The 13,441-nt window shown below is 52.8% G+C and overlaps 1 protein-coding gene across 1 annotated transcript in view; it reads left to right on the top strand.

The window, feature by feature from the left end:
- Window positions 1–13,441, top strand: part of CYP20A1 (cytochrome P450 family 20 subfamily A member 1) — a 112,686-nt gene that overhangs the window by 12,816 nt on the left and 86,429 nt on the right. Inside the window, exons 3-4 of the mRNA XM_075317652.1 lie at window positions 1,585–1,751; window positions 4,808–4,953. Coding sequence (XP_075173767.1) covers window positions 1,585–1,751; window positions 4,808–4,953 — 313 coding nt within the window. The remainder of the gene's footprint in view (window positions 1–1,584; window positions 1,752–4,807; window positions 4,954–13,441) is intronic.

Below are 13,441 nucleotides of genomic sequence, written 5' to 3' on the forward strand. Positions count from 1 at the left end.
GCCTCTCTGCCCGCAGCATCAGCCTCTCTGCCCGCAGCATCAGCCTCTCTGCCCGCAGCATCAGCCTCTCTCCTCCCAGCCTCCTCCAGCACGCCATGCTCCTCTGCCGACACTCACAGATCCGATCGCATACACTCACACACACCCGATCGCATACACTCACGCACACACACATTGACGATATTGCACATACGCGCTCATACTCACAACATCCGGAGATACCACATGCTTCTGGCCATGTGATCATCCGGCAGGTCCTGGAAGGTCACAACAGCACAGTATCGAGGCCGAGAAGCAAGCGATATCGCCGGATGCTGTGAGTGTGTGGATCTGATGTATGTGTGAGGTGTGTGTGAGAGTGAGTGTGAGCCGGTGTACACTGGTAACTATGATACACATCGGGTAACCAAGGGACCTTAGTTACCCGATATGTATAATGGTTACCAGCCTTCACGGCCTCCGTCAAGATCCCAGCATCGCAAGGTTATGTTTGGCGCTGCTGGGATCCTGACGGAGCCGGTGTAGAAGCAAGCGATATCCCAGGATGTTGTGAGTGTGTGGATGTGATGTGTGAGGTGTGTGTGAGAGTGAGTGTGATCTGATGTGTGTGTGTGTGTACTCACCTGGGAATCGGAGCTCCGTGTCAGTTGGGCCAGAGCGAGCGTGCATTGCGTGAGGGGGGCGGGGCCTGCAGAGAGCCGGGGCGAGAGACCAATCCGTGTGGGGGGGCGGGGCCATGGCGAGCCCAGCGGCCAATCAGCTTTGTCACCGTAAGGACACAATTTTGGAGCATGACAGACAGACAGACAGAATAAGGCAATTATATATATATATATATATATATATATATATATATATATATATATATATATATATATATATATATATATATATAATATATATATATATATCTATGGGACTACCAGGGCTCTGCACTTGGCTTTCTTTGAAGTCCTATTTTATTAGGACTAAAAGTGACCCTTTCTGGCAATTGGTGTGGTGCCCATGAACTAGAAGTTATCATTTATATTGTGGATAGGTAATAATGTCATCAAACAGAAAAACGTCTTCAAGTTTGCAGAAAAACAGGTCATACCCATTGTGGGTTTTTTTTTGTGTTTTTTTTTTTTTTTTTTTTTTTTAACCGTGAGGATATCTACTACCAATGAACTTAGCTTCAGTGGGAAAACGTGAAATATTCAAGCTAGGAACACACAAGTGGTAAGCAGGATGAGTTGGGACAAATAATATCCCACATTTGGTGCAACTAACTGTTTCCCAGCTACATGATTTTCGTCTATATGGATTATTTCCAGCAGCACCAGTTTATGCTCCATCGACAGAACCATGTACGTGCAAACAAGATCTGTGGGATCCATTATCAGATCCTGTTTATGCTCCTCCTTTACTATCTGAGCAGCAATGCTGCGCTCTCTGTCAGCGATGTTATGGCGCTGGATATTCCCATTCTCTGCCTACTTATACATGGTTGGCGTTACGTGTGATGCAATAAGCACTGAAAGAATACCGCAAGGAAAGGTCATCAAGATGCTGACGATTTTACTGTCATTTGTCTGCTTTCAGGGATGGAAATCTACAGGACATTGTGAGCAAAGGCAGCCTGCACGAGTTCCTGGTGAATTTACATGAGAAGTTTGGAGCTGTGGCGTCCTTTTGGTTTGGTAGAAGGCTTGTAGTTAGTCTTGGGTCGTTGGATCTTTTAAGACAGCACATTAATCCCAACAAAACCTGTGAGTATACATATTTTTTAATAGTTTTTTTTTTTGTTTTGTTTTTCAATCTTCTGCTTAGTTATACTCTTAAAGATAACCTGTCACTAGATTTGTACCCTATGAGCCGCGGCCACCACCAGTCAGCCCTTACATACAGCATTCCAGAATACTGTATATAAGAGCCCAGGCTGCTCTGTATGCTGTTAAAAAAAACAAAAAACAAAACAGCTTTTATTACATTCACCTGTGGGGCAGTCCAGTACGATGGGTGTCAATGGTCTCGGTTCGGCCCCTCCTCTCTTCCTTCCATCACTATCCTCCTTCCCTGCTCCATGTGGGTGATGATTCCTGTGTCATCCACACAGAGGCCTCCATTTCACACCTGCACACACACACACTTCTCACTGCCCTGCTGCGGGCAGAGCAAAGTACTGTAATGTTCAGGCATGAGGAAAGGTCAAAGACAGCATGCACATTACAATACCTTAATCTGCTCTCAGCAAGGTAGAAAAAAGTGTGCACTCTGTGTGGATGACAGAGGACGAGTCATCTACACGGAGCCGGGAAGGAGGGCGGCGATAGATGGAAGAGAGGAGGCGCTGAACCCGAGACCAGAGACTCCTATCAGACAAATCGCCCCACAGGTGAGTGTAATAAAAGTGTATCTATCTATCTATCCTGTACTACCCGGCTTCGCCTGGGTTAATAATTGTCAACAAAATAGAATGTATTAAAAGAAATTTATTCTGCACATAAAAACCACAGAACAAATAGATAGAAATGTAATTATTAAAAGGCATAATAATAGAAGCATTTCACAACATATATTTCAACACCACAGATATTCCACACAGATTTAACTAAATTGGCCAAGTAATGTGCTCCGTCTGTCTCTTTCTTTCCCCCGGTCTGTCTTTCTTTTCTTTTCCCCGATCTTTCTTTCCCCCGGTCTGTCTTTCTCTAACCCCCCCCCCCCTTCCCCTGTCTGGCTCCTCTTTCTTCACCACCCCCCCCCCCCCCCCCCCCTTGTCTGGCTAAAAATCCCCTCCACTCCCGTCTGGCTCTTTCTTCTCTCTCTCCCCCCCCCCCCTCCCTGTCTGGCTCCTCTATCTCCCCCCCCTGTCTGGCTCCTCTATCTCCCCCCCCCCCCTGTCTGGCTCCTCTATCTCCCCCCCCCCCTGTCTGGCTCCTCTATCTCCCCCACCGGTCTGGCTCTTTTTCTTTCCCCCCCGTCTGGCTCTTTTTCTTCCCCCCGTCTGGCTCTTTTTCTCCCCCCCCCCCCGTCTGGCTCTTTTTCTTTCCCCCCGTCTGGCTCTTTTTCTTTCCCCCCGTCTGGCTCTTTTTCTTTCCTCCCGTCTGGCTCTTTTTCTTTCCCCCCGTCTGGCTCTTTTTCTTTCCCCCCGTCTGGCTCTTTTTCTTTCCCCCCGTCTGGCTCTTTTTCTTTCCCCCCGTCTGGCTCTTTTTCTTTCCCCCCGTCTGGCTCTTTTTCTTTCCCCCCGTCTGGCTCTTTTTCTTTCCCCCCGTCTGGCTCTTTTTCTTTCCCCCCGTCTGGCTCTTTTTCTTTCCCCCCGTCTGGCTCTTTTTCTTCCCCCCCCCCCCGTTTTAGCTCTTTCTTTCTCCCTCCCCGCCTGGCTCTTTTTCTTCCCCCCCCCCCCCCCCGTTTTAGCTCTTTCTTTCTCCCTCCCCGCCTGGCTCTTTCTTCCCCCGCCCGTCTGGCTCTTTCACCCCCCCTCCCCCCCCCCCCCCCCCCCCCCCCCCCCCGGACTGGCTCTTTCAAATCTCCCCCCCCCCCCCCCCGTCTGACTTCCTCCCCCCCCCGGTCTGGCTCTTTCTTCTCCCCCCCCCTCCCCCATCTGGCTCCTTCTCCCCCCCCCCCCCCCCGGTCTGGCTCTTTTTCCAAAGCCCCCCCCCCCTTCTGGCTCCTCTATTCCCCCACCCCCGTGTCTGGCTCTTTCTTCCCCCGTCTGGCTCTTTTTCTTACCCCCACCCCCACCTCCATCTGGCTCTTTCTTTCCCCTTCCCCCGTCTGGCTCTTTCTTTCCCCCCACTCCGTTTGGCTCTTTCTTTCTCCCTCCGCCTCCCCACCGACATCTTATTACCTCACATATAAGCTTCTTATACTATGAATGTCTTTTGTTCCTATACCAACCAATCACAGCTCCTACTAATAACCTGTAGTTCCAGGCTCCATTTACTTTAATGGAGCCATGTTTTTTGGAGAGTAACCCGGCGCTTTACAGTTACATTTTCCTGTCAAAATATAGTCTACGACGTTCGTTCCCTGGGTCACATGAGGTATCTATGCAAAATTTCGTGATTGTAAATGCGACGGTGCGGATACACTTTGCGGTTTCACTTTTTCCCCATTATGTAGATGGGGGCAAAATTAAATGGTAAATTGGAACGCGCGGGGTTAAATTTTCGCCTCACAACACTCTAGACATGTGAGTGTGCAAAATTTTGTGACTGTAGCTGCGACTTTGCTGATGACAATCACACACACACACACACACACACACACACACACCCCTATATATATATTAGTTAGTATTCTAGAATTCTGGATGTGTAAGTGCATACTGCTGGTGGCTGCAGCTTGTAGGGGAAAAACCTGGTGACAGCTTCCCTTTTTTTAAGAAATGGATACATTGTAGAAACAGTTGTACAGCAGCTGCTCATGTATTTAGGAATTCACATTTTAGAGACATCCGGTGATTTTCTTTTTGTTTCCCCATCTATTAGCGGATAGTAATGTGTATGCAGAGGTTGTATTGCAATACTTACTGGTCGCTAATGTGTATGCAGAGGTTGTATTGCAATACTTACTGGTCGCTAATGTGTATGCAGAGGTTGTATTGCAATACTTGCTGGTCGCTGTCTCCAGCACTGCTTCGCTTAAGACACTGTGTGATTCGACATGTAACACGTGTGATCACGTGGTGCTGGAAATAGCTGAAGACTCGAACTGGTAAGTATTGCAATATCTGCGTACGTATTACTATTTGCTAATAGATGGTCAAAAAATGGCCTGAGAGCTCCTTTAAATATAGCATCTCATTATCTTGTTCTGATAGCCGACCCCTTCCAGATGATGCTGAAGTCGCTCTTGGGATACCAGTCTGGGGTTATTAGAGAAGCGGCTGAGAGTCATATGCAGAAGAAGCTGTATGAGAATGGCATCAACAAGTCTTTGCAAAGTAATTTCAGTGTAATAATAAAGGTATGTCACAATTATTTCTAGAATGTAAGGTGATATAAGCTTTTAATAGGAAGGAAGTGTTCTGCTGATAAAATTTAAAGGGTATATGTTTTTTTTCCCCTTTTAAACTGTCTCCAATTGCACACAGGTCATGTAATGTGCATCCCTAATGTGTCAATAAAGATAAACACACCCTAAATATTCATAAAAAAAAAACCTAAAAAAACAATTTTAATTTTTACTTTCCTATGTAAATTCCTGCCTTCCAGTCATGTGGGTGGATATGGATGTCCATACTGTCGCGCTCCTTCAGCCATTAGTGACCCCCTCCGAAGTTTGAATTATGGAGCTGTATTACTCTAACGTCACGATTCTTTCTGAGTAAATTGCACAATTTTGCACGGACAACCAGCTCCTTGGACATGCACATTGAAGCTGGGTGTACATCCCACGCTTCAGTCTCAATCTGCACATGCTCCAGAAGTCACTAGTACTCAGAGGCTTGGTGCATGGTGTGAGCATCACTCTGTGTGATCATGGATCATGCACAAAGCCTCTCAGTACCAGTGGATTCTGGAGCATGTGGAGATCGAAAATGAAGCTGGGGACAAACTCCCAAATGTTATGTGCATGCCCTGGGAGCTGGCTTAGCGCAAAGCCGTGGGATATCCTTTGAGAGAGGGGCGTGGAGCCAGTACAGTTCAGCCCATCACTCAATCTGTAGTGAGCGTCACTACAGGCATGAGGAGCATGACTCAAGCGTCAACCAGCACCACTCTGATGACCGGAAGCCACAGATTTACTAGGCTGTTATTTTTTTACAAACCTTTATGAATACTCAGATCTATAAAATGAATTGTCCTACTTTTGTCTTGTAACTTCAATTCTTAGTGGGGGCTTCAGTTGTAGATGGGGGGAGGGTAATGTGTGTGTGTGTGTGTGTGTGTGTGTATATATATATATATAATATATAATATATATATATATATATATATATATATATAATAATATATAATATAATATAATATATATATAATATTATATTATATTATATTATAATATATATTATATTATATTATATTATATATATATATAATATAATATAATATAATATATATATATAATATAATATATTATATTATATTATATATATATATATATATATATATATATATATATATATATATATATATATATATATATATATATATATATATATATATATATATATATATATATATATATATATATATATATTATATATATATATATATATAATATATTAATCTCTATCTCTGTGGCTCGGGAGCCACATGTGTCTCGCAGCTCCTTTCCAGCATGGTGCATTAGCACCAGTTCTAGAAAATAGCTATGAAGGGCAGGTCTCCAGATGGTCTTTTATAAGTAGTCCTGTACAGAAGAACTAATCTGAATGGGAGTGAGGTAGGAACCTCTGACTCTTGGTATACTGTCTGTGTGATTCCTGTGGAAGAGCTTTTGCTTTAATTATACCCGTATTGGGGGCTCTGGGTGCCACTATGGTGAGGGTGGTGAAAACTAGATGTAGATCGCAATAATCTCTCAAGGCTGATTGTGGCTCGCTACCTTCTTTCAGAGCTGAATGTGGCTCTCAAAGTAAGAAAGGTTGGGACCTCTGCTATATAGGATATCTGGAAGAACCAGCCAGATATATTGCAGTGTGTACATACGACCTTTGCTGCTAGCGTGATGATAACCAAAATGTATGAACTTTAAATGTATTTATGCAATAGAACAAATCCATCTGCAGTTTGGTTAGTGATGCAACATTAAAGGCCCCTACACACAAGCCATCTCTGCCGTCTCTTTTCTAGACAGGTGGGCTTGTTCAGCTAAGCACTCCTGTGTTCTCTGAGAGAGCCACTGACTGACATGTCAACCGATGGCTTATCTTCAAAAGCACAAAGTGATTGAGCATAACTAATTCAGACTGCCAATCAACCTCTCTCCTGACAATTAGTTGGCCCAGCCCCCATACACCGTGTTGGCCGATATTATTTGAATGTGATTTGGTGCTTAAAAGGAACCTGTCACCAGGTTTTTCCCTTATGGGCTGTGGCCACCATCAGTGAGCTCTTATATAGAGTATTCTAGAATACTGTATATAAGAGCCCATGCTGCTCTGTATAATGTAAAAAACACCTTTATAATACTCACTTAGGGGGGCGGTCCGGTCCAATGAGCGTCACTTCTCTCGGGTCCACTGCCTCCTCCATCTTGTGAAGTCACCTTCTTCCTTCCCAGCCCCAAGTGGATGACACTTCATGCATCATCCACACAGAGTCTTCCATTGCTTTCCTGCACATGCGTACTTTGATCTACCCTGCTGAGAGCAGAGCAAAGTAATGTACTGTGCAGGTATGAGGTACGGTCAAAGACCACCTGCACATATGCACTACAATACTTTAATCTGCCCTCAGCTGGGAGGATGACTATTGCACAAGATGAAGGAGGCACCAAACCAGGAGCAGCGACGCCCATTGGACCGGACCTACCTCTAGGTGAGTATGTATAAGGGTACGCTCACACGAGCGTATGAATCGGACGAGTGCAAGGCGAGAAAATCTAACATTGACTAACATTGGTCTGAGTGCAATGAGGGAGAGCAGATGGTCAACTTTCTTTATCGTTCCTTCCATGGGAGACCCAAACAATGGGTGTATAGCTAGTGCCTCCGGAGGACACACAAAGCACTACACTCAAACGTGTAGCTCCTCCCTCCGGGCTATATACACCCCCTGGATGACAATCTACCCAGTTCAACGCTTTGTGTTCCAGGAGGATCACACACACTTTCATTTCCTGATATTTTTTTCATGTTTATTTTATTTTTAAAGATTTGGAAGAAAAGCGGGTCCAGTCTGGACTCCCGGCATGTCCCTTCACACCCCACTTTGTCGGCAGTGCTGTTAAGGTTGACTTATAAGGCTGGAGCCTTCACATGCCGCGCTCCTTCACATCCTCTAAGAGGCTCTGGGTTGAAGTGGGAGCCATCACGGTCCTCTCTGCATTGCAGAAGGCCGGTCTCCATCCGCAGCCCTGTCTGGTCCCTGCTGGAAGGAGCATTTACCCCCCTCTCCAGGGACATGGCCCTGCGTCTCAAAGCTAAGTATTGAGACGTTTTTTCAGGGGTCCCGGGTACTTTTATTAGGGGGACAGTATGTGCTTTAGCGTTACTGTAAATTTCGGCCGGTTCTGGGAATTTCCCATGAGAACCGCGCCGAAGGTGCCTGCTCGTCGGCCGCACTTTAAAATCTAGGCCCCGGCTTCAGTTTGGGCCTAGTTTCGTTTTTGGCTTCTCCTGCTTGTTTTGCATACAGCGCCGCCCACCGCCCGACCAGCAGTGGGGAGGGCACTCCTCTCTAGGGAGATGTTCCCTCCCCTGTATACCTCCCTGTATCTCTCTGCCCTCTGTTTTTCCCGCTCCTGGGCTTATACACGCCCCCCCCTCCTTCTCCCAGCGCCATTTTCTCAGCGTTCTTTCACTGGAAGGCGCTGGATGCTGCAGCTGCATACTGTCTGGAAGGCTGACACTTCACAGGGGAGCGGTGAAATCCGGAGGACACACAGAGAGCAGGGCTGGTAAGCCACAACCTCTGGTTGTGGACTTTTATTACACTCTCAGGCTTTCTACAGGAGTGTATTCTGGCTGCAGAGCTTCCTCCTCAGCAGCATGTCTGTCACTAGGAGCAAGGCTGCAAACATGTATGCTATATGCACTGCGTGTAAGCTCATTCTGCAGAGCCAAGCACATACCCACATTGTGATGCCTGTGCTAACATGGTTGTGTCTCAGCCTGGAGCCTCCGCAGGGGTCCCTCCGGCTGCTCCGGCCCCGGTGGCTGAACCCCCGGCTTGGGTAGCATCCTTTTCACAAGCTCTTTCCAAGTCTTTTGCCGACTCCATGGGGCAGCTGTCCCGGACGCTGCTGTCTATGAATCAGCCTCCCTCTCAGGGTGTCTCTGCGGCTCCGAGCTCTGCAGAGCCCTCAGAGCATGTCCTAGGACCTCGTCCCCCTAAACGGAGACGCACGGACCCTTCTCCTTCCTCGTCCCACGGCTCTGATTCACAAGCCGAGGTGCAGGGCGAGGAGGATTCACTTACTGTGGGCTCAGACTCTGCCTCTATGTACCCCCATTGACTTGTCTGAGGGTGATGCGGATGTTAGTGACTTGATTGCGTCCATTAACTCCGTTCTGAACCTCAACCCACATGAGTCAGAGGAACAACCCTCTCTGGTAGAGGTACACCAGTTTACCTCCCCTAAGAAACCTAGGAGTATGTTTTTTTTTTAACCACTCCAGCTTTCAGACCACTGTTAACAAGCCCAGGGCCTGTCCTGACAACAGTCGTAGCTGTGGCTGACGGCACTTCTCTTAAGGACCCCACTGACCGCCAGGTTGACCTTCTGGCCAAGTCTGTATTTGAGGCGGCAGGAGCCTCGTTCTCCCCGTCTTTTGCGGCAGTGTGGGCTCTTAAGGCTGTCTCTGCCTCCCTGGCGGAGATTCATTCCCTCTCCAGGGACTCTATTCCTGAGATGGATGCCTTAACTTCTCAAGCTTCGGCTTTTGCATCCTACGCCATGTCTGCCATCCTGGAGGCTTCTCACCGCACGGCAGTGGCCTCCGCTAACTCCCTCGCGATCCGCAGGATCTTGTGGCTTCGAGAGTGGAAAGCGGACGCTTCCTCTAAGAAGTACCTTGCGAGTCTCCCTTTTACTGGGTCCCGGCTGTTTGGGGAACAGCTGGATGACATAATTAAGGAAGCTACTGGCGGGAAGAGTACTTCCTTGCCACAAGCTAAAGCCAAGAAACCTGTCCAGGGCAGGAACCAATCGAGGTTTCGTTCCTTTCGTTCCTCTAACTCATGCGGCCCGCCATGACCTTTTATGTGGCCCCCGGGCAGATTCCCGGGGGAGGCAGTGCTGGTGCTGTCACCGCAGTTTGCTGCCGCCGGCCCTTTAAATCCACACATTGCTGTTTGTGCTGCAATGTGTTCTCCCGTCGGCCAGTGCCAATTGTGGGCGGGTCTACAGCAGCCTCAGCTTCCAGCCTTGTGTGTCCGCCCCCTGCCCTCCGGAGATCAGTGCCTGCCTTCTCCTTCTGATGCAGTGTCCGGCTCCTGCACTCCGGTGATGTGAGTGCAATGCTGCTGTGAGTCCAGCGCCGACCCTCTGCTGCTATGTGCCCTGCCCAATGCTTTGTGCCTCCTCACACCAGTTCTGTAAACACTCACCCCCAGAGTTGCATGAAACTCTCAGCGCAGTGTGGCCCCCAATGTCGTGTGTGCACCCCTCCCCCAGTCCTGTGTGCACCCCCCCAGTCCTGTGTGCACCCCCCCAGTCCTGTGTGCACCCCCCCAGTCCTGTGTGCACCCCCCCAGTCCTGTGTGCACCCCCCCAGTCCTGTGTGCACCCCCCCAGTCCTGTGTGCACCCCCCCAGTCCTGTGTGCACCCCCCCAGTCCTGTGTGCACCCCCCCAGTCCTGTGTGCACCCCCCCCAGTCCTGTGTGCACCCCCCCAGTCCTGTGTGCACCCCCCCCAGTCCTGTGTGCACCCCCCCAGTCCTGTGTGCACCCCCCCAGTCCTGTGTGCACCCCCCCAGTCCTGTGTGCACCCCCCCAGTCCTGTGTGCACCCCCCCAGTCCTGTGTGCACCCCCCCAGTCCTGTGTGCACCCCCCCAGTCCTGTGTGCACCCCCCCAGTCCTGTGTGCACCCCCCCAGTCCTGTGTGCACCCCCCCAGTCCTGTGTGCACCCCCCCAGTCCTGTGTGCACCCCCCCAGTCCTGTGTGCACCCCCCCAGTCCTGTGTGCACCCCCCCAGTCCTGTGTGCACCCCCCCAGTCCTGTGTGCACCCCCCCAGTCCTGTGTGCACCCCCCCAGTCCTGTGTGCACCCCCCCAGTCCTGTGTGCACCCCCCCAGTCCTGTGTGCACCCCCCCAGTCCTGTGTGCACCCCCCCAGTCCTGTGTGCACCCCCCCAGTCCTGTGTGCACCCCCCCAGTCCTGTGTGCACCCCCCCCAGTCCTGTGTGCACCCCCCCCAGTCCTGTGTGCACCCCCCCCAGTCCTGTGTGCACCCCCCCAGTCCTGTGTGCACCCCCCCCAGTCCTGTGTGCACCCCCCCCAGTCCTGTGTGCACCCCCCCAGTCCTGTGTGCACCCCCCCAGTCCTGTGTGCACCCCCCCAGTCCTGTGTGCACCCCCCCCAGTCCTGTGTGCAGCCCCCCCCAGTCCTGTGTGCAGCCCCCCCCAGTCCTGTGTGCAGCCCCCCCCAGTCCTGTGTGCAGCCCCCCCCAGTCCTGTGTGCAGCCCCCCCCAGTCCTGTGTGCAGCCCCCCCCAGTCCTGTGTGCAGCCCCCCCCAGTCCTGTGTGCAGCCCCCCCCAGTCCTGTGTGCAGCCCCCCCCAGTCCTGTGTGCAGCCCCCCCCAGTCCTGTGTGCAGCCCCCCCCAGTCCTGTGTGCAGCCCCCCCCAGTCCTGTGTGCAGCCCCCCCCAGTCCTGTGTGCAGCCCCCCCCAGTCCTGTGTGCAGCCCCCCCCAGTCCTGTGTGCAGCCCCCCCCAGTCCTGTGTGCAGCCCCCCCCAGTCCTGTGTGCAGCCCCCCCAGTCCTGTGTGCAGCCCCCCCAGTCCTGTGTGCAGCCCCCCCAGTCCTGTGTGCAGCCCCCCCCAGTCCTGTGTGCAGCCCCCCCCAGTCCTGTGTGCAGCCCCCCCCAGTCCTGTGTGTGCAGCCCCCCCCAGTCCTGTGTGTGCAGCCCCCCCCAGTCCTGTGTGTGCAGCCCCCCCCAGTCCTGTGTGTGCAGCCCCCCCCAGTCCTGTGTGTGCAGCCCCCCCCAGTCCTGTGTGTGCAGCCCCCCCCAGTCCTGTGTGTGCAGCCCCCCCCAGTCCTGTGTGTGCAGCCCCCCCCAGTCGTGTGTGCAGCCCCCCCCAGTCGTGTGTGCAGCCCCCCCCAGTCGTGTGTGCAGCCCCCCCCAGTCGTGTGTGCAGCCCCCCCCAGTCGTGTGTGCAGCCCCCCCCAGTCGTGTGTGCAGCCCCCCCCAGTCGTGTGTGCAGCCCCCCCCAGTCGTGTGTGCAGCCCCCCCCAGTCGTGTGTGCAGCCCCCCCCAGTCGTGTGTGCAGCCCCCCCCAGTCGTGTGTGCAGCCCCCCCCAGTCGTGTGTGCAGCCCCCCCCCAGTCGTGTGTGCAGCCCCCCCCAGTCGTGTGTGCAGCCCCCCCCAGTCGTGTGTGCAGCCCCCCCCAGTCGTGTGTGCAGCCCCCCCCAGTCGTGTGTGCAGCCCCCCCCAGTCGTGTGTGCAGCCCCCCCCAGTCGTGTGTGCAGCCCCCCCCAGTCGTGTGTGCAGCCCCCCCCAGTCGTGTGTGCAGCCCCCCCCAGTCGTGTGTGCAGCCCCCCCCAGTCGTGTGTGCAGCCCCCCCCAGTCGTGTGTGCAGCCCCCCCAGTCGTGTGTGCAGCCCCCCCAGTCGTGTGTGCAGCCCCCCCAGTCGTGTGTGCAGCCCCCCCAGTCGTGTGTGCAGCCCCCCCAGTCCTGTGTGCAGCCCCCCCAGTCCTGTGTGCACCCCCCCCAGTCCTGTGTGCTGCCCCCCCCCAGTCGTGTGTGCAGCCCCCCCCAGTGATGTCTGTGCCTCCCCCCCAGTGATGTCTGTGCCTCCCCCCCAGTGATGTCTGTGCCTCCCCCCCAGTGATGTCTGTGCCTCCCCTCCAGTGGTGTCTGTGCCTCCCGCCCCTCCAGTGGTGTCTGTGCCTCCCGCCCCTCCAGTGGTGTCTGTGCCTCCCGCCCCTCCAGTGGTGTCTGTGCCTCCCGCCCCTCCAGTGGTGTCTGTGCCTCCCGCCCCTCCAGTGGTGTCTGTGCCTCCAGCCCCTCCAGTGGTGTCTGTGCCTCCAGCCCCTCCAGTGGTGTCTGTGCCTCCAGCCCCTCCAGTGGTGTCTGTGCCTCCAGCCCCTCCAGTGGTGTCTGTGCCTCCAGCCCCTCCAGTGGTGTCTGTGCCCCCAGCCCCTCCAGTGGTGTCTGTGCCCCCAGCCCCTCCAGTGGTGTCTGTGCCCCCAGCCCCTCCAGTGGTGTCTGTGCCCCCAGCCCCTCCAGTGGTGTCTGTGCCCCCAGCCCCGCGTGTGGTGTCTGTGCCCCCAGCCCCGCGTGTGGTGTCTGTGCCCCCAGCCCCGCGTGTGGTGTCTGTGCCCCCAGCCCCGCGTGTGGTGTCTGTGCCCCCAGCCCCATGCCCCCAGTTAATTAATTGCTTCACCCAATATAGCAGGGTCATTTAAACATTGATAATTTTGTGCGGCCCCCGAAGGTTGGTAGAAATTTCCAAATGGCCCCCGACAGAAAAAAGGTTCCCCACCCCTGCTCTAACTGGTCATCCTCTAAGCCCTCGGCCTCGTCCACTACCGCCAAGGATCGTAAATCCAACTGGCGCGCAAAGCCGCGTCCTCAAAAGACCGGAGGAGCCGCTGCCACCAAGGCAGCCTCCTCGTGACTATCT

The sequence above is a fragment of the Anomaloglossus baeobatrachus genome, chromosome 7, assembly GCF_048569485.1.
Source record: "Anomaloglossus baeobatrachus isolate aAnoBae1 chromosome 7, aAnoBae1.hap1, whole genome shotgun sequence".
NCBI lineage: Eukaryota > Metazoa > Chordata > Amphibia > Anura > Aromobatidae > Anomaloglossus > Anomaloglossus baeobatrachus.